A 20256-nucleotide genomic window follows, 5' to 3' on the forward strand; every position below is an offset into this window, starting at 1 on the left:
CCAACACATACACTTATATACCGATGACTTGGATTTCTTGGGAAGCGGAAACGATACCTAGTACCTCGGTACATATCTTTTGATTTTGTTGGCTGGTATTGGCCTTTTTCTCTGAGGAGGGTTGTTCCTCCCGTTCTGCTCCAGAATTTGACTTTGCATTTGGTGGCATTTTGGCAGAGTCCTGCATATGTATATTCTCACACTCACTGGTCGCTGAGGGAGGTTTCCTCCCAGCACATTTTTAATGTACACTTGGACAACGACAAATATGAATCATTTCAAGACGTTGTGAACATGGTTCCGGGCATTCTCAAGAACTTGTAAAAGGGAAGTCGGAAAGTGGAAGAAGCATATTCATTCAGTCAGAGAGAGTTTGGGTGACATTTTGTATTTGTATTTTGTCTTTCGCAGTCACACGCACAAGGGGGCGTGAATACTTTTGGTATGAATGCTCCTGGCACATCGTAATGGTTTTGCCAGCGGCCCTCTTTTCTCCCTGAGTTGTTTGAGGCTTATGTAGAGAGAAGCCTTGGACAGTGTCCCATCAGGGATGGAACTTCAGTGCTCGTCCCTCGTCTTTCTTTCGCTGCCCTTTGGGATCATTCACAATGCAATCGCGTGAGAACGGCGGGCGTACATGCGTGCAATAGGTCGGTCGGAGCCTTTGACCGGGGAGGGATGGATGGAGGGAGGGATACACTGCACTTGCTCCCACGCATGCACTTGTACTTCTTTGGGGACCAAGCCGATTCAGCTTCTTGTCTCTCCTGATCCAGTGACGCTTTTCCGCCCGGGTACCCTTTCTCCTCGGAATTAAAGTTGGGGAGGTGTATTAATGCCCAGTATCCGTGGGAGTCGGTGGGCTCGAAGGGATATGAGAGGGGAGAGAGACATGGCAATGGTGTCTCTCTTTCTCTCGCGTCGGACCTTGCCAGACTCGAGCCGAGCCGAGTCAACTGAGTGGATTGCTCTCTTCGTAACTCTCCCCTTGCCTCGTCCCAGTCCTTGTCGACTAACCTCTTGATCCTCTTTTTACACAAAACCATCAGGTCATCTATTATTGTCCGGGGCGTTGAAAGAGCACGATACCCAACCCATCTCGCAAGGCTGTACCCATTGTGTTCTGTCCGCTTTGTCTTTACCGACCTCAAAAGTGTGATTCTTATTTCCCCACGCAAAACACAAACTGCATTCCCTCTCTGTATTTTTTAATCTATCGCGGCAAACAAGCTCAAGTAAATACCCCAGAACAAGCCCACGACGCTCGCCACAATCACCCTCCTGTTGACCGGCACGAGCGTGAAATTCAGCAGCGCCACAATGGGCCACAGCTTCCAACTGCTAATCATCAAGGGGACGGTGTCCCTCTCGACTTCCTTCTGCACGGCCTTGGCCGACTTGCCCTTGAAGGCCGCCATGGCGGCGATAAAACCGACCGTGTTGACGAACGCCCCCAAGGTCTGGTCGAAGAGGAATTTGCGCAGCGTGTTGGGGATGTCGAGTTGCGTGTCGGCCGTCGGGGCGGAGGACGTGGTGGACGGGGAGATGGGCGCGATCGTGTAGCCCGGGAACTTGTCTTCGAGGTATTCCTGCCAGAGGATGTTGGGCGGGCAGGAGATGAAGGTGAAGAGCACAAACTGCACCAGTGGAGCGAGCTTGATTCTGAAAGGGACGGATTCTCGGTACGCCGTTATACCTTGCGCGGCGAGGTTTGAAATGGCGGAAAGACATGCGGCTTGGAGGGTGGTCGTGATGAAATGGGAGACCATGGTGATGGTGATGGTGGTTGTTCGCTCAACTTAAGACAATATCATGTGTTTTACAAAGGGTTGGAAAAAGGACATTGACGAAGAAATGTGAAATGTGCGCCTCGCACGCCTGACTTGAATTGCAACCACCCGATGTGAGCCCAATTGTTTGAATTATTTTATTTCACATGCAAGCTGCCAGATTGCGGAGAACAGAGATAAAGGAGATATTGTGGAGAAACGCCACAACGCCACCGGTGTCAGAATACGGTACAGTAAGCAGCCCTCAACAGCACGTGCCACACTTGCACAAATGCCACTAAATCTTACCGTATAAAATCACGTGCTGTACGGGGGAGCGGAAAGGCGGCCTGCACCTGGCAGGCCCGGGTCAAGTCTCGCATGACAACGCATCCCAACCCGAGCCTCCCAGCTGAGTTTTGATGCCCGAAGTGAGGCGAATCATAACTCTGTACCCCTTCGCAGTCACCTTGTCGGCCATGAATAGTACCGATCCCTGACGGCGAACACGGAGGACACGATACCTGGGAAGCAGGAGAGGAACAACGCGGCAAGAGGTATCCCAGCCTCGTGGGTACGCATGACCAAGAGGTGGCTGGGGATCCAATACGAGTAGTCGTGCGTGACGGCAGAGATTATCAGGTTGCAGAATGGGCCAATCTGCTCGGGATGATCATGTGTGAGCGCCAGGCAAATAAGAAACCCAGTCATTGTGTCCTCGGTGTGTTGGTCTCAGCGCTCCCTCGACGCTCTGTAATTCGTCCCATTCGTCGCCCTGGTCGGGTCGAGTGATGGAAGTCCGATTGGTTTGTCGGAGAGGCTTTGTTGACATGATGAAATTGAGAAAGGGCGAGGCTGGCACTCCTCGAGATTTTGAGGAACCGAAGAACCAGGGAGCAAAGTGCTCGGTAGACATCTTCTATCATGGATCTCAGATCTCGACGGTGGCCGGGCCGCTTGGTTTAACCCAGAGCCTGCCAGAGCTGAGCTCCATGGGCGCCGTCACCACCGTGGGCTGGCACGCTGGGTTCCCCGCGCCTGCGCTTTTCCCTTCCCTCTTCTTCCTCTTGCCCACAGCTATTACTCCCTCAGTGCCTCCAGCTTGAAAACTCATGTCAAAATGCTCCTTGGGCTTCCTTTTTCCTCCTCTACTCTCCACTCTTCCCACGCTTCCTCACCGACTCTCTATCCACTCTATCCATCTCTCCATCGATAATCCGGTTTTTCGCTGTATCTGACACTGAGCCACCCTCTGCGCGACCTCGACCGCTCCACTGACATCAATCCCCCCCGTCCTCAGTTGCATCCGGCGCGACACCCGAAGTTGGCTGTGCGGTGGATTGAGTGTCAAAACAACAGCATCTTTCGATCATCTTTTCCATTCTCGCCCGCGTGCCGTCCTCGTTACATTCCGATATAGTTTCTCAGATCGCTTCCTCTCTTGTTTCAAGCTTTCCGGTTGCGCCATCGTCGATACCATCCCCGTCGCGCACCGGCGCATTCTACCTGCAGTAATCATCTCCCGCTACGTCAAGGTCCTAGGCGACCATGGATCAACAACAGAAGACGGCTCCTCCGGTTTACGATCTTTCTCAAGGCGGCCACTATGGAGCCAGCGCTGCGGTGAGTTTCTACATCTTCCTTGGTCCGGATGAGCATGGGCGCATCGCGCGCGCAGAAGAGGAGGACGCAATACGACACACCGGTTGATGCGATATTTCGATAACGTTGTGGATGAGCGAGGTACTGACGCAACATTAAAGCTGTCCGCTCAGGGTTATGTCCCTCATACTGAGTTGTACTCAGGACTATGGTCAAATGTATGTGTTTGTTGATCCATCCGAACCCGGTCGCTAGACACATTGCTCACCAACCTTCAGATCAACCAAGGGCTGACTGGCCCGTCCCGGGAAATCCTGGCAACGTATTGGCAACAGACTATCAACCATCTCGAGACCGATACTCATGATTTCAAAATCCATCAACTTCCTCTGGCAAGAATCAAAAAGGTCATGAAGGCGGATCCGGAGGTCAAGATGATCTCCGCTGAAGCTCCCATCCTTTTCGCCAAGGGCTGTGACATATTCATCACAGAGCTTACCATGCGCGCTTGGATTCATGCAGAGGACAACAAGAGAAGGACCCTTCAGCGCAGTGACATAGCTGCGGCTCTGGCCAAGAGCGACATGTTCGACTTTCTAATCGACATCGTCCCAAGAGAAGACAGCGCCGGGCACGGAAACTCGAAACGGCCCAATACCAGTGGCCAGGCTACGGCCGCTCAAGTTCCCCAACAAGCTGCACAGCAAATGCCACCTCCGGACTACGGCATGCAGCATGGAGCAATGGGCCCACCGGACACCCAATACGGTAGACCCCAGATGTATCCCAGCCATATGGGTGGCGACGCACAACAAGATCCCAGTCAGGGCTATGGCCAACCTCAGCAGATGTTCGCTGGCGGTGATATGTACAATCCCTACGCCCAAGGACAGTTTGGTGGCACTGGCGCTCAACAGGTAGGTGGACTTCTGTGATCATCATAACCTACAAGTCGAAAACCAATGGCGGTAGACGCTGACTCTTTGCTTCTCAATAGATGTACTCGAATCTCCCGGGCCAAAGACCACAAAGTCAAGGATATGGAGGTCCAAGGCCGGGTACCGCAGGAAGAGATCAACAAGTCAATGAGCAAGGTTACGGCCCTGGCTAGGTGCCACATCCGAGATCGCGCCGCATGTGATTCTCAACCATGGCCAGTACCAGAAGATTTCCCGTACCCCAGCTTTGGAACACCAAAATTGATACCACTACCGTTTGATGAATTTGTTTTGAAGTAAAGACTGTTAGGCTTTCCTCGTTCAGAAATGGATACCACGAGCACCGGTGATAGCAATATCTCACCCAGAAAGAACAAGGCCGAGCAAGGCAGGAAGACGGAATAAATGATCCATGGGCTCCAGCACAACACGATTTCTGATAGACTGCATCCGCAGCAGAATGGAATTCTTTGGTTCACAAGCCTCCAGATTTTGGCTTCTCCTGCGTCCATGTGTCGTTGCTCCTATTCCGATGTGTCAGATTGAAATCTATAAAGGTAGCGTGATTATGATCGATGCGTATATCTCGTGCCAGCCAGCAATCACTGGGGAAAGCGTCACAAACTTAATCTCTCACAACGAAGCGCTCTTCAAATGCTTCATGTCAGCCTTGCGAGACACATCGCCCACCATCGGCATAAATGCGCACGATGTGCTACGAAGGCCCGAATAGAACAGTACCTGGGTAGATGAATAGATAAATAGATGGATGAGTTTTCAGTTTATGGATTGTAAATAGGAATGCATTTAAGAAAGGAGGTTTTTTTTCCGAACTTGAATGTGACTATGACTGTCTTGTCTACTAGTCGAGAGTAGATGAAAAATGGATGGGTGGATAATTATGGATATAGACATGGACACCTATAGATATACCTATGGGGAAAAATATAGGGCACCATTACAAGTGTCAGAGTTACAACCCACGAGGTTGAGGTTGAGGTTGAGTGAGGACCTGGGTATCTGGTACCTGTGCTCTACTAGCCGAGTGTCAAGTGTTGAGTACTGACTACTGATTACGAGGACATACTGTAGGTGTGTGTGCAACGCCATGTAGGTCCACGAACGTAGGTAGCAGGTAGGTAGATAGATAGGTTAGATACATGGAGTACAGGCATATTTGCAGTGGGACAAGTCGCTCCAGCACCCATCTTGAATTTCGATAGAAGCGCACCGGGCCTGGCTCGGCCTGGCCTGGCTCGTCTAGTCAAGGGAGCCACGCGAAAAAGCGCCGACACATGTACAAGACATACACAACAAACGTTAAAAAAAAAAGATGTGTGGCTAAGAGAACTCATCGCCCGCCATGCGGCATGAACCGATTCTGCAACGCGGCAAAGGTATTGCCCCCTCTCGACCCGGTGCTCCCGCTGTGCGCCAGTCCCGGACTGTGCACGCCGTCCCTTCCGCTGTCGCCGTCGAAAAGCCCGTGTCCGTGCCCGCCGGCGCTCCTGGCCGAGACGGGCGACCGGACGTCCACGTGCACGACCTTCTCCAGCAGCTGGGGACCTTTGAGCGGGTCGACGTTGCGGTACTTCTTGTTCCGCAGCGAGATGTCGTAGAACTCGTCCGGTTGGTCGGTGCTCATCAACGCCACCGTCTGGATCAACTCGTCCAGCGACTCGAGCAGGATGCTGTTGTTGGGCAGTGTCTCGACATAGGATCGGAAGTGCTGGATGTCCATGTCCATCTGAGCGATGCACGCCGTCGTGATCCTGTCCACTTGCGGCGACAGGGGGAGCGAGAGGATGCTCGAGGCCGTGTGTGAGATGGCGTTGAACAGCATGAGGTCCTTCAGCGACGACGGCAGAGAGAGCAAGACGCTGTTGATGATGTTCGACAGGTACCTCGTCAGGGTGAGGATGTAATTGGACGGCTCGGTGGGGAGATCGCGTGAAAGCCAGTCATACTCGGCCGTCTCGATCAGGTCGCTGACTTTGCTGTTGACCAGTTCGAAAATGCGGTTCTCGGCCGTCTTCTGGTGAGTGCTGAACTGGGCCGTGGCCTTCAACGAGACGGGTGGGCCGACGGTCCCTCCACCGCTGAGGGCCGAGGAGGACGACCGCGCCGTCGCCAGCAGGGTTTCGAGTTCGTGGCAGGCAGTGGTAAAATGCGAGAGGTTGATCAGAATCTGCACGATTTGGCCCAGGTACTGCGACGAGAGCTTCGACACCAAGCTGGCACAGACTTTGGTTGTCAGGAGGTCGTCTAGCGACGTCAGGAGTTGGGAATCGATCTTGGACGTGAGGGGCGAGGGCGCATTGTCCTCCTGCGCCGAGAAGAAGTAGAATTGGTTCAAGAAGTTGCGGATGTCGATGCAACAGAGTGGATACATTTGCGAGAAGGGGAAGACAGTCGGGAAAGTCATTTCATGCACTGGACGATCCGGCGTATACCAGGATACATTGACGACCTTTTCGAATTCTTCGGCATTCTGGATCGGCATGGGCATGTAGTCGTCTGTACCGACAATCTCGATAAAGTCCTCGCTGAACCGCTGCTTAAGCAGCTCAGCGTACTTATCAAACAGCACCAGCACAAAATTCGACATGGCCGCGGTGTTGAAGTTGAAGCCGTTCATGGTCTGAATGAACAACGAGATCAGGTTCTTGATCTTCAGCAGGTGCTCGGCATTGTCCACGGCAGACAGGGCCTTGGACATCAAGGAGATTGCCGTTTGGCAGAGTGAGTCCCACAGCTCCTCGACTTCGGTGGTAGAGCGTAGGTCGGGGACTTTTTTCATTGTGGCACGTTCCATGATGGCGAAGCCGGCTATGTCTTCCAGGAGAGTGTGCAGATCACCCATCTCGTCGTCAACGAGGGAGATGGAGTTTGAAAGGAGAAGATCGCGTTGAGCCCGACGACTGGCTGCGTAATCAGTCTTGAATTTCTCCATCTGACCAAGTGAGCGGTAGATATGCAAAGCTTCAAACAAGGGAGTAAAATCCACTTCCAGGTCCTCGCTTTTGAGCAGGTCGAATTCCTCGTGCTCATCTGCCACGAGTTCAATAGCAGAGTTGAGTTTGAAGCTGGCAAGGTAGGGGGTCTTTTCAGATCTTTCCTTCAGCCGCTGCTTGCGAAGGTCGGTATGGTAGAAGGAGAGCTCCCCCAGATACTGGGACATTTCTCGGACGCGAAATAGCCAGGTGTTGAGGTCGGCCATGACGGCTTCAGCAATGGATTTCTGGATCGCAGGCACCGATTTCTGAATCAGCTCGCTCAGCTCATACTGGGTGACATTCTGAAGGTGGACGCTCTGCAATTCATCGAGTGCACGCAGAGCGGCATAGTGTTTCTTCTGATCCCGAAGCTCCTGAACCTGGTTCGCCAGGCGCAAAACTTCCAGACAATCCTGCAGAGCATGCCGGGCGTCTTCGATATTCTGTCTAACACCACGGGACTCAACCAGGGCTTTCTTCTGGTCTACGAGACGTTCAGTGCTTGCTTGGATGGACTGGTTCAACTCGAGGATCTCGTTGGTGAGAGTAACGGTGCCTTCGCGAATTCGGAGCAGCTGATTGACAGACTTGACAAACTCCTGATGGTTCGTGTTGCACTGGCGCTCAATCTCTGACTCCCGCTCACCGGCAAGGTCGGATAACTGACTGAGCAGATGGGCGGTCTTGTTGCCATAGCTGTAGTCTTTGATGTAGGGGATTAACTGGTCTAATGTGTCTGCCTCCGATGAAGAGGTGACGATCTGATCTATGGTGTCAGCCTGGAATTGCACGATGACGAGGTCTTCCATACCTGCTGAAGCACATTATTTATGTCATTCCTGTAGGGCGCTACCGACGGCATTGTCAAAAGTGCTATGCTATCTCTGGAAACACTTGGATCTCCTAGGGCAGGCTAGCTTCCAGTGTCTGGAACTGGATTCGCGTCAATGTTCGGCTACACGTGGCTTGTCTTATGGTGGCATGGGAAAAGGACAATCGGACAAAGAAAGCTGTGAGAGTATTGGGTCGGATAGTAATGATTTCTTTTCGTGTTGAACATCCAAGCGCCTTGCGACGTTGCACAGAAGGGAGAATATGGTAGACTCTGTGATTCTCCTCTTCTTGACAACAGGAGAGACTGAGGTCGGCAGACTTGCCATGACAGCGATATGTCAGATACTATGTAGTCGCATCTTAGGACAACGCTAACCATATATCGTTAGGAAGTTGGCCAAGAACCTCAAGCAACAACCTCACGACTTCTCTTGTTCCCTTCTCTTCTGTAGATCATGCCAACATCATCCAAGTAATCCTTCTCTTAAGAGAGACGGGGCATTGCAGAAGCTCACTGTGATGTCTGTGAGTATTGATGAGCTCGCGCTGCTTAGGTGGGGCTTGAGGATATTCGCTTCAAGAGCAGACACTCTGCAACGTGTTTGGTTTGTCTGAAGGACAAGGGGAAAGGGCTGTGTTGAGACAAGAACATTGCACCTGTGCCTTGAGAATAATGTCAGCAATCCTGACTCTTCTGTGCTGGGATAAGCAGTGCAACAAGACAAGAAGAAGAACATGAATGAGCTAAATGCAAAGACGTGATCCATGGAAATGTGGACAAGCCGTTGTCGTGTGTCCAAGCCTCAGGGCCAGGTTCAATTCCGGATGAACAAGGGATTCGCAAAGCGCATGCGTCCGCTTATCAATATGGTGGCTGAGACCGTTGGGACCATGCAAGCAAAGACAACGGAGACAATGATGTCGTCGTTGTCTGGGCCGCTAATTCAGTGAAGACACCCAGCCGCCGCTGATGTCGTCGCAAGTGAGGTGCACCGTGAGAACGCAATGGGAGTCTTTGGCCTCACATCGGTCACATGTGGAAGATACTCGTTGCCGCAGGTAAGGGCTGTGGGATGGTCGCCGCGCATACAAATTCTACGGGCAAGACGCCGACCAAAGCGGCTGGGAGGGTTGGAATTGATTTGAAAGCCTCGTTTGTGGGTGAAAGTCGACGACTCTCACTTGGCATTGCCGTCGCTCCCTCTCCCTATCGTCACGACGACCATTACCTGCGTCATTCGAGATTCCTGTCGTCGTTTGAAATCGGTCTATTCCCGTTGCGGGTTGTTGTGAAGAGTTTCCCAGCCGCTCCTTCCCACGAAAAAAATTCGCATCTTCTTTTTTCCGACCCAACTCACCTCACTCCTTACCATCTCTCTCTCTCCTTTACCATCCTCATCACACTCCTTCTACTCCATCAATCCCTCGAATCTTCTTGGTATTCGTCCTCCTTCATCACATTCCTTACTACAGCACACTCTCTTCATTGTTTTCAGAGCGTCACCTCATTCCAAAACCTCATCTCTGCACGTTTTTGGTAAGTTTCATCCAATGCCCATCAACTCACTGCTCTACCAAGAGATGCGAGTTTGCGATGGCCGTCATCACTGTCCCTGCCCCCTCCCAAGCCTTCATGCCAGCGTCCGTGGCATTGGTTCTCACTGCCGAGCCTTTGCTCGTTGCCTGCATTGAAAACTTGATGTTTTTGGACTCGAGTTTTCAAACATCACCAGACACTCTCTTTCCATCCTCACCTCTTTCAATTTGAGCCACCTGCTAACTGCCTGCAATGAACAGCAATGTCTCCTCCGCGTGGCTCAGCCATGGCTTCCTCTCCTCACTCTACTGATGAGAACACCAACCATGGATCTCCATCCACCAACCTGACTGCGTTCACTCCTGAGGCCGACTTCGGATCCAAGGGACGTGTCTCTGACTTCGTTCGCCCTGTCTTGAAGCTTCGTCCTACCAATCCCAAGCATGCCAGGTAAGTGTGACTATTGACATTGGCATTCCCTCTCGTCAATGTTGTTGAGTAATTGACTGACTGTTCTCAGTGTCTGCGATGAGTCTGAAGAAGATGTCTTCCTTACCGCCCCTGTTGCCGCCAAAGGCCAACAACTCTCTCCCACTGCTGAAGTCTTCACTCCAAAATTGTCCAATGGCTTCATGAAGAAAGAGGGTCAGGCTCAGGCTGGATACGTTGACCGTGCTCAAGATACCGTTGGAGTAAGACCTTCCTGCATCGACATTGACAGAGTACATACACTAATAACCCTGCAGTCGCGCATGCCTGCTAAGTTCGCGTATTTCCCCGTCAACGTTCCTGGAGCTCCGCGTCCTTCTCAAGTCCCCGCTGTCAATCCAAACGCTGCTCGCTATGGATTTGGCTTGCTGAAACTTGATGAGACTCCCTTCAATCACGTCGCTGGTATCTTCCTCCATGACTTCGACATCACTGAAGGTGTCTTCAGTCTTGATGAGGGTATCTCTCGTTCCTTTGTCGTCACCGGTGTGCCACTTCAGTTCACTTCGCAGGTCGTCAGCCGCCACTTCCCGGTAAGATAACCCAATCCATTGGCTCTCGTCTTCACACGCATGTACTAACGGCAGCAGATTGAGTACTTCCCAAGCATCAGAGGAATCAACTCCACTGCAATCTCCAGCGGCCTCTTCGTTGTGTCCTGCGCTGATATTCGCGATGCAAAGCGAGCTGCGGACGTCGCCAACGCCATCTTGCCTTACAGCTACATCTTTCCCCTCAAGGCAAAGAAGTACACTTCGGACAATGGTGGAGACCCGTCCCTCGTCACCGACCATGAAGGACAAGTCATCGTCAGTATCTACTACAATGGACATGCCACTGCACCACCGGTTGAAGCAGCCCCTATTGTTGCTGAGGTCAGACGTCTTCTTGCACAGTGTGGTGACGTGAAGGCTTTTCATACCATCCCCACTACCCAGACTCACGTCCGCGAGATCCGTGTGGAATTCTTCAATGCCGACCTCGTTGAGGTTGCCAAGGATGTCATTCGCGGAACCATCATCCATGTATGTTGTCTCCCTCTGACCAACTCCAGCAGACTGACATATCTTAGGGTGCTGTTTTGGATGTCGCATCGTTCCAGCCTGACGTTCGTGTTGTTACCGAGCTTGACGAGGAACATCACGAACAACTTTCTGTCACTGGTCGCTCACGAGTCCCTTTCGATCCTGACTACGATCGTATTGCTTATGCAATCCAGCGTGATGGTCTTCGCAATGGTCGTCGCCTCAACCAAGCCATGAACCACAACGCCGTCGATATTGCTCGTATCCAGGCTGGCCTTGATGTCCGCACCACTGTCAGTTTCATCTCATCAGACTTTGCTGCCTCTACTGACATCATGTTCAGATCATGCTCCGCAACATCCCAAATCGCGTTGATCAACCCATGTTGAAGAATCTCCTTGATGTCACCAGCCGTGGCCGCTACGACTTCATGTACCTGCGCATTGGTAAGTTGAAACTTGTCTCACTGTCTCAGTTGCTCAATTGCTCACAACATTGGCAGATTTCGCAAACAACTGCAATGTCGGCTATGCCTTCATCAACTTCATTGATGTCAGTTCTTCCTTACCTCTACGTCATTGCTGCTGCTAACTCTTCTTCAGGCTCAGTCAATCATTCCCGTTGGTGACCCCATCATATTCACTTGTCCTTCCTGTCACTCACTTCTGTTTTAGTTCGTCCTTGCTCGCGCCGGCAAGCGCTGGAACTGCTTCGCCTCAGATAAGATTGCCGAGGTCTCTTATGCTAGTGAGTGTCACCTCTCTTCACTGTGCCGTCTTCACAATGAGCTCACCATGTCACGCAGCCATTCAAGGAAAGGATTGTCTTGTCCAGAAGTTTCGAAACTCTTCCGTCATGCTTGAGCACCCTGGCTTTCGCCCCAAGGCAAGTTGAGTCATCGCGTACCCTCTTTCTTTCCCAGCTGACCATCTTTGCAGCTCTTCGTCGCCGGCAATGTTCAAAATGCCGGGCAAGAGGAGAAGTTTCCCGAACCTGACAACCACTCAAAGATGCGTCGTTCGGTCGAGAATGCGGAGCATGTTGGTCTGTACCTCCCACTTCGTTTGAATCCTGGCTGGTACCCTGTGCCAAATCCTGGTGCTGCTGCCTTTCGTCGTCGCCGTCCCATGCGTCGCACCGGAAGATTCAACGTTGCTGAGATTGTCCGCAATGGTGTCTACATGCCTCCTGCTCGTGCCAACAAGCCCACAACGAGCAGCCCTCCCAAGGCTTCTGCAAACAAGACATCACCGACACGTCGCCGAGTTCCTTTCTTCATTGACACTCGCAATCCTTATGACCCGTTTGCCGGTCGTCCCCGCCGCACCTTCTCTCCGTGAGCATACTTATTCTTATCTCGTCTTCGACTTTCGGTGTGCTGACTGTGGTGCTTCATAGGACTTTTCGCGCCTAGGCAAGGCCAGGTGTACCGTGAAGAACAACGTCGTCGCCGCTCTCAATTTGACCGAGGCACCCCTGGTGCTGAGAACGAGTTGGGCGTTGCACCTCGCTATCGTCTTCAAGATCCCGCACTCGAACACATGGGCAATATTCATCTTCCACGTTATTAAAACAACATGATCGTGGCGCTGGACGTCTTTCGATGTTTCAGGTCACACCATGTTGGCATCATGGACAGTTGGTGGTGATCAATACCGGTGGTCTGGAGGGCCGCTTCTTGCCTGTCGGCTTGGATTTTCTTTCCTGCTTGACTTACGGAATGGATGGGACACTTGGTCTTTTGAGATCAAGTTGGTCTCATCCTGGACAGCCAGGGAAGGAGTGTGCTGGGCCAAGGGCCCAAGGCCGAGTCAATTGTTTTGTTTGCTTTTCTTGTGCCCCCCTGTGTTATTACACAGGTGTTTCCCCCTAATACTTGCAATGTTTTTTTCTCTTTTTTTTTGCTTTCCAAAGAAAAAATGTGAGCAGGGATTTCTATGAAATCAATGTATGGCGGTGAGATGGGGCGGAGCTTGGACTTTACTGGAGGACAAATTTTGTACCATCGACACAGCGTGTACTGATCACTCATAGTGATCCAATAGCTTACAAAAAAAAATGGATTCAATCCACTCGTCTTGTTCAAAGCCCTTAATTTGTCGTTGACGTTGTATGTCGCCTGGGAAAACGTAGGCGTTGAGGGTGCGGCGCGAGCCGCCGTCAATTTGTCCCAAACCATGCACCCTTGAACGGCCTGCTTTTCTGACATGTCGATCATCCACAAAGCGCGCGCCGCCCACATCGACTCTACCATCGATGCCAACGCTGCTTGATTGTGATACCTACCGCAAGCACATTCGAAAAATCACTGGTTTCAACGCAGTCGACGTCGGCTCAGGCGGCGTCACATCGCACGTGCCTTCTTGCTCACCATCGCGGGCAGAGCCCATTTCCTACGGCAGCGTCCTTCTTTGTCAGTGAGGGACGATATCTCTGGTTCAGGACACACACACAAACACACACATAAACAATGGCAAACTTCACAGATTTGACTGGCAAGTTCCGCTCAGGATCAAAGAAGCACCTGCAGGATACTACAAGGCGGCCCCGAGAGTCGTATGTGTGCACTCAGTGCAAAGACGCCAAACTGCGATGTGACCGAAACCACCCCTGCGGCAGTTGTGTGAAAAGAGGCACCAATACCATCTGCAATTACCCTCGTACGTCTGGAAATGTGCACCACGGCAATTCGATCCGCAACCGTCCCTCTGTGGCCGAAGACAGGCTGTTGCATCTGGAAGCCTTGGTCAGTCAACTGATGGAAAACCAAGCGGCGGCACAGGTTAGCAACGACACGGTACCACCACCAACCGCAAAACTAGTGACTCCGCATGAGGCATTCTTCAGTGACACGGCTGGTATTAATCATGAGGAGACCGCCTCTACGACATATGTTGGATCGACACATTGGTCAGCCATACTGGAGGATATCCAGGAATTGAAGGCCGCGCTGGCGAGCGTAGCTCATGGTCAACAAGCGAACGACAACGAAAATCTACCAGAACCCTCTAGCAATGGCCACGAGCTGATATTCGGATCCCCGGGCAACTATCCCTTACCACAGGTCCTATCTCAGTACCTCCCTCCAAGACAAGAGGTGGATCGGCTGCTCGCCGTCTATTTCCAGGGCGAGACTTTCATTGTCCCGTTCATTCATGCATATCATTTCCAGCGGCAGTATCGAGCATTCTGGTGCGAGATGACGAGCGTAAATCCGCTTTGGGTTTCCATCCTATTTTCAATCTGCAGCATAGCCACTTGGATCAAGGCCACGCAAGGAGTTTCATCCAATGAACCAGGAACCACTGCCGGCTCCAACTTTCACACAGCTGCCGCGCAGTGCCTGGTGGCAGGAGGGTATTACCAACCACAGCCACTGACAGTTGAGGCACTTGGGTTATATGCTCAATACAAGAATCTCCGAAGCCTCGACCCGTCGCGTGAAGCGGGAGCCATATTGGCCATGGTTGTACGCATGGCCCACGAGATGGGCTACCACCGGGATCCTGACTCTCTCGGCTCTTTTACAGTGTTTGAAGGGGAGATGCGTCGACGGTTCTGGTCTACATGTAAGCAGATGGACCTCATGATCTCATTTCAACTCGGCCTCCCAAGCACCATCTGCCTGGAGAACTGTGACACCAAAGCACCGAGAAATCTCATGGATTCAGATTTCGACGAAGATACCAGGGTACTACCTCCTTCCCGAGCGGAGAACGAGATGACCCGACTCCTCTGGTTTATTGTCAAGGACAGGCAAATGCACGCTTTCGGAAAGGTATACCAGAATGCACTTTCGTTCGAATTGAAGACGGAAGCAGAGGTGCTCCAGCTCGACCGAGAAATTCAACGCATGCACGAAATCACTCCAGAAGTTTTGAAGCCGCGGCCTCTGTCAGAGTCAATTGCAGAATCGCCATTTGCCATCATGACAAGACTCTATATCGATTTTATTTACCTGAAGAGCCTCTTGGTTCTCCATCGGCCCTATATGGCCCGCGGCAACCTGTCGAGTACACAATCCTGCGTGAATGCTGCAACACGACTCGTCAGCCAGTTCATTGCCGTGTACAAGGAGATGGAACCAGGCGGTTTATTGCACATGGAACGGTGGATGTTGACAAACTTCACCATGAACGATTTCCTGCTTGGTGTCATGACACTTTGCCTGATCGTCCACATTCGGCGCAAAAGTCTTTTCAAGGGCGTCCCATCGCTCGTTGATGCTGCCACCGAGGCGGAGGTGGTCGCTCTTCTCGAGCAGGCTATTGTCATCTGTACGGAGAAGTCCAACCTGAGCAAAGATGCAGCTCGGGTCTCGTCTGCCCTCCGTCTCGTGCTGGATAGCACTAAATCTCCGAATGTGCATCATGCCAACAAACATTTCCCACTTGGTGGCAATCGGACCAACATGGCTCACAACTCGCTGGAGCTCGACCCAGCCCTACTATTGCTGCAGTCTCAGGAGAGCCAGTCTTATCTTCCGGTCGATCAGGAACCGTCTTTTAGCTTTCTTGACCCCTTCAACTTCATGGGCAATGAATTTGACAGTATGGAATGGATGACGTTCGACTCACAGATCATGGGGGAAGATGGTCCACTGACGTCTCTGAGCGAGCTTGAAAATCATTGAGGATGCCATTAGCTCTCTCGCTCGGAGCTGGATGCACAAGTTATCTCCTTTGCATGGCGCAAAATTCGCTCGGTCACTTCCAATCATCACCAAGGCTGGACCCCGTCTTTCCGCACGACAGATCCGACATCTTGGTCTCTCAGTCCATCTACTACATCTCTCACCACGGCGGCTCCGACACTCGGATCCAATGCACCCAGCTGCTTCAATCGCTCCGGGTTGCCAAAACCAAGTCCCGTTGCCAGAAAGCCGGGGCTCACACACCACACCTTGACATTGTCGTCCTTCAAGACTCTAACCCACTCGCGCATCATCATGTTCATTCCAGTCTTGCTGGCCCTGTATGCCGGAATCCCCAGCCCAGTGAGGCCACGGTTGGTTTTGGGCCAACCCTTCTCCCCGGGGGACTGATTGACGATGACCGCTGGATTTGTGCTCTCGGTGAGAGTGGCAGTCCCGCTTGTGATGAAAAGGAGGCGAGGGTCAGAGGACTTTAGGAGGAGTGGGATGAGTGTGTATGTGAGGATGTACGTGCCTGTGACGTTGACATCCCAGGATTTGTTCCACATCTGGCGCATGGTGAGTTCACCAGAGGACATTCTTGGCTCGAGCTGGCCGCCTGTCGAAGCACAGGAAAGCATCAAGGTCAGCGTTGTCTTTTTATCGAGCTTTGATGCCAGGACGATGAGACTAAAGGTGCAGCTCGACTAATTGGGACAGAAGCCTCACCAGCGTTGTTTATCAGCACATCCAGCCTTCCATGGTGCTGCTCCAGATTCTCGAACAAAGCATTGATTGACCGGTCGTCCTCGACGTCAATCTGCACGGGCGTCACGACGCTTTGACTCTGGGGGAACTCGTCCTTGACCTGCTTCGCAGCCGTGGTGGCTTTCTCCAGACTCCGGCCGCCCAGGAGGATGGTGTATGTTTTGCCGGGTGACTGGAGTAAAGACCTGACTGTCTCGAGGCCCAGCCCTGTGTTGGCGCCTGTGATCAGGACGATGGTGTTGGCCGCCATGGCTGTGACTGTGACGAGGCTGATGGAGTTGCTGGTTGGCCGAAGTTCGTTGAGACTTGGAACCGCGTAGGGAATATTGAACTCTTCGGATCCTGACACCCCCGGATTGCTCTTGTCGGCCTGCCGGTCGATACGATTGTATTGTGCCTAGTTCTCCCACCTCGCTTTGCTGGCAAGCTTTTCTTTTGTACGTAGTCTGCGCAATAACCATGAATGGAGATGTGGTGTGGTATTTTGCAAGACAAAGATCTCCCCTCCCCTCCCTTGCTCCCATCTTTATACCTTTTTCCACCCATTTGCGTGCCTCCACTATATCTGGGAAGCCTGATTTCTCCACAGTCCAGACATCTTCCCTTGTCCATGACCGCTTCATTTCCTCTCTCCGTGTGCATCTTCTACCCCTCCAAGAAGCTACCGAGTAGCTATGTACAGATGTACGTCTCGGACATAAGGTACACGGGAGAGCCGCCAGAAAGTGGTTTCGCTTTTCTCTGATTGCAATCCGATCCGACACGGATAAACTCATTCATTCGTCAAGGGTCTGTATACCAAGTACTCGGTACAAAACGTCCCACAGGTGGGAGGATACTTCCCCCGAGTCCGCAGGATGGGGGCCGCTTCGAGGACCGCCACCCGTCGAAGATCTCATTGGTGGGTGGGTAGGTGGGTTGGTGGTTTGATCCCGTAATAACAGCTGGGAAATAGCTGGGAAATCCGAAAAGGGAAATTCGGCTGAGCCGAAAAGATATTATTCGTACTTACCTATTTGGGCAAGCACGCAAAGCTCGGTCCACGCAAGTACATACGGACTCCGGTCTGAATGACATCACGGCAGTGGTTACACGCGGGAGGGAGCGCTTTCCTGTGGACGGCAAGACGGCCGAGGGAACGCATTCGTCTCAGTCGTAGTCGTAGTCGTAGTCATACTCGTGCCGTCGGATGACTCGGGGGCAAGAATGTTACCACAGTCCCAGATCAACAACCAGATCAGATCGGTGTCTGCGTGATACAAACATTACTTAGCAAGAGTCCTCAACTTCGACGAGATCCGGACCCTCAAAATGACTGTCATAGACTCGAGTTGATACATAATGATACAGATGCAGGGTGCAAGTGGCTTGCTGCTAAAACAAAATCAAAGTCCTGATCTAACTGGTGTCTCTTTTTTCTCTTTTCTCTTGCTCCGTGCTATGCAATGTAATGTCTTCGTCTTGCCCGCTCGCAAAATGCATTCATTCATGCAACTAACACATCAAAAAGATTGAAACGCCCGGTCATGCGCCTGCCTCCCATGCTTCCCGATGCTTCCTATCGGCAAGTTCCTGTGTGCGTGTTTCCAGCTAGCTTTTTGGTTTCCTCCCTTCCTCCCAGCATATAACAAATGCAACACGGATGAGTGAGTTCTTTGGGTATTAGAGGTTCCTCGCGCCTCGCTTCACATTACACCACAACACAACACAGCACGGCAGCTTTACGCGCTGAAGTTGACGGCCCTCTTGTTCCACGAGCCGCTACACGACGGCGACGCGCTGGCCGTGAGAGGAAGTCCGGCAAGGCTCTTGAAACTGTCCAAGACGGTCTCCTCATTGGAGCTCGTGCTCACGTCGTATTTCGTAAAGTTGGCGCCAGCAGCGGGCACACCAAACGTGGCGGAATAAAAGGTATAGTACTGGCCGGCGCATACGCTCGTCATGGGCGTTGGGACACTGCTGACGGTGGGTAGGTCGTTGTACGTGATTGGGTTGATCAGATCAACCGACAGGGTGACTGGGTCGTAGGTCTCACCAGTGCGGGCAGCAGCGTAAACAGTCAATTGTTGGTTACCGGAGGCGTCTGCGGCAGCGAGGGAAGAGTACGAGGTTTGTGCAAAGATCTTGTCCGAGATCGCGTAGCCTTGTCCGTTGTTATCAAAGGTCTGGGTGGAGCCACTGGTGAGAGAGACAATAACGGTAAAGGATGAAATCGAGGTCGAAGCTGGGATCGTTCCCTCAAAGCCGTAGAACTAGGAGACGTGTTAGCATCACAACTTCCAAGAGTAGACTGAACTTACGGTGAATGTGTCGTCGAAACCGTTGGCATCGCCCAAAACTGACGCCTGAATGGTGTATCCATCGCTTGCTGCTCCAGTCCGGTCCTTGTAGACAACTTGGACGCTGGAGATGCTGGACGATGGGAGACTGTTGGTGTGGATGCGCAGCTCGCCCGTGAACTGGAGATTTTGTCCGTCGGCGGCAACGTTGAGCTGGAGGTTCGACGGCTTGAGCTCATAGGGGGCAATGACATCAGACAACTGCACGCCAGCAGGGACAGTGTTGATCATTTTGGCGAAAATACCCGAGCAAGCATTGGCGTAGGCGTAGGGATCGGCCAAGCCAGACACCGTCTGGCGGTCATTGAGACCAAAGATGCGTCCGTCAGAGTAAGCCTTGGGATTGGCGCCAACGACAAGAGGGTTTCTGGTTGTGCCATCGAGATACTCGGTGACAACGGCGTTGTCGAAGGTGGCGTTGGTCGAATCCAAGTCCTGGACACCGAGCGGCGTGCTGCCCGGAGGCACAATGTCGGGATGCTCTTCAGAATGGACACCACCAATGCTGTGACCACAGGCAACCATCGCAACCATCTCCTCGGGGCTGAACCCCATGCGTCTGAATTCTCCAATCATCTGCGGCATGGGATCGGTGGGTTGAGGAACACCAACCGGACCAGGACCGGTGGCGTCGACACGTCCAGCTCGCACGGGCACAATCGGACCACCACATGCCCTCACCGCCTGATAGAGCCCGACATTGATCAGATCAGCCATAGGGGCTCGGCTGCTGAAGAACTGAGAATAGAAGTGCAGAGTGTTGTTGAAGGCAATGCCGGTGTTGGTTGGGTAGATGTTCGAATCCAGCTCAAAGCCGATCGAGGCGTCGACACCTCCCACTCCGGTCGAGGCATCATGAGGGGCCATGTCGTGGAACGCTGTGCGGATGAGACCAGCAGCGATTGAGTGACCTGGCTCCTTGGCGATGGTGCACGGTTGCAGGAGTATAGGAAACTCTCGGGCGTTGTACCCGTTGTTCAGGAACATGAGGTCCTCGATCTCATCGTATGCGGACGGCCACGTCGGACCTGCTGAAATTCCTTGGATGGAGGACGCCAGCCCCAGGGCCAGAACGCCTATGTTATTAGTCCTCCGCATGTTGGGGATGAAAAGGTATTATTCCGGTATATCTGTCGGACAGATGAAAAAGGCTGTAGGACAGAGTGTTTGGATGGAAGTGAGACAAGAGACAAAAATGGCGCAGAGGACCTATGGCAATATATCTAGGTACAACAGATCTTGGGAAATCCTCTTTCGTGACTGATTCGGCCAACATAAGCAAGAAGGCTGAGGGATTGGGAATCGCGTTGAAACAAGTCATTATCG

At 52.3% G+C, this 20256-nt stretch overlaps 7 protein-coding genes across 7 annotated transcripts; 3 read left to right on the forward strand and 4 right to left on the reverse strand.

Moving 5' to 3' along the window:
• Positions 1 to 1208: 1208 nt before the first annotated feature.
• Positions 1209 to 1769, reverse strand: Z517_10585 (uncharacterized protein; the record flags this gene model as incomplete). Its single annotated transcript, XM_013424194.1, has 1 exon — positions 1209 to 1769. The coding sequence occupies one exon, from the start codon at positions 1767 to 1769 to the stop codon at positions 1209 to 1211; it is 561 nt and encodes a 186-aa protein (XP_013279648.1).
• Positions 1770 to 3317: 1548 nt separating this feature from the next.
• Positions 3318 to 4482, forward strand: Z517_10586 (uncharacterized protein; the record flags this gene model as incomplete). Its single annotated transcript, XM_013424195.1, has 4 exons — positions 3318 to 3392; positions 3533 to 3589; positions 3650 to 4288; positions 4369 to 4482. 4 exons carry the CDS (start codon positions 3318 to 3320, stop codon positions 4480 to 4482), a joined length of 885 nt encoding a protein of 294 aa, XP_013279649.1.
• Positions 4483 to 5660: 1178 nt separating this feature from the next.
• Z517_10587 (uncharacterized protein) lies at positions 5661 to 8114 on the reverse strand (the record flags this gene model as incomplete). Its single annotated transcript, XM_013424196.1, has 1 exon — positions 5661 to 8114. The coding sequence occupies one exon, from the start codon at positions 8112 to 8114 to the stop codon at positions 5661 to 5663; it is 2454 nt and encodes an 817-aa protein (XP_013279650.1).
• Positions 8115 to 9962: 1848 nt separating this feature from the next.
• On the forward strand, positions 9963 to 12530 carry Z517_10588 (uncharacterized protein; the record flags this gene model as incomplete). The annotated part of the gene is made up of 9 exons (XM_013424197.1): positions 9963 to 10126; positions 10197 to 10368; positions 10423 to 10698; positions 10756 to 11190; positions 11238 to 11483; positions 11534 to 11742; positions 11865 to 11937; positions 11996 to 12079; positions 12129 to 12530. 9 exons carry the CDS (start codon positions 9963 to 9965, stop codon positions 12528 to 12530), a joined length of 2061 nt encoding a protein of 686 aa, XP_013279651.1.
• Positions 12531 to 13660: 1130 nt separating this feature from the next.
• On the forward strand, positions 13661 to 15823 carry Z517_10589 (uncharacterized protein; the record flags this gene model as incomplete). Its single annotated transcript, XM_013424198.1, has 1 exon — positions 13661 to 15823. The coding sequence occupies one exon, from the start codon at positions 13661 to 13663 to the stop codon at positions 15821 to 15823; it is 2163 nt and encodes a 720-aa protein (XP_013279652.1).
• An 86-nt stretch (positions 15824 to 15909) lies between these two features.
• Positions 15910 to 16841, reverse strand: Z517_10590 (uncharacterized protein; the record flags this gene model as incomplete). The annotated part of the gene is made up of 2 exons (XM_013424199.1): positions 15910 to 16442; positions 16553 to 16841. 2 exons carry the CDS (start codon positions 16839 to 16841, stop codon positions 15910 to 15912), a joined length of 822 nt encoding a protein of 273 aa, XP_013279653.1.
• Positions 16842 to 18312: 1471 nt separating this feature from the next.
• On the reverse strand, positions 18313 to 20028 carry Z517_10591 (uncharacterized protein; the record flags this gene model as incomplete). Its single annotated transcript, XM_013424200.1, has 2 exons — positions 18313 to 18843; positions 18892 to 20028. 2 exons carry the CDS (start codon positions 20026 to 20028, stop codon positions 18313 to 18315), a joined length of 1668 nt encoding a protein of 555 aa, XP_013279654.1.
• Positions 20029 to 20256: the final 228 nt, after the last annotated feature.

Source organism: Fonsecaea pedrosoi, assembly GCF_000835455.1.
Source record: "Fonsecaea pedrosoi CBS 271.37 unplaced genomic scaffold supercont1.7, whole genome shotgun sequence".
Classification (NCBI taxonomy): domain Eukaryota; kingdom Fungi; phylum Ascomycota; class Eurotiomycetes; order Chaetothyriales; family Herpotrichiellaceae; genus Fonsecaea; species Fonsecaea pedrosoi.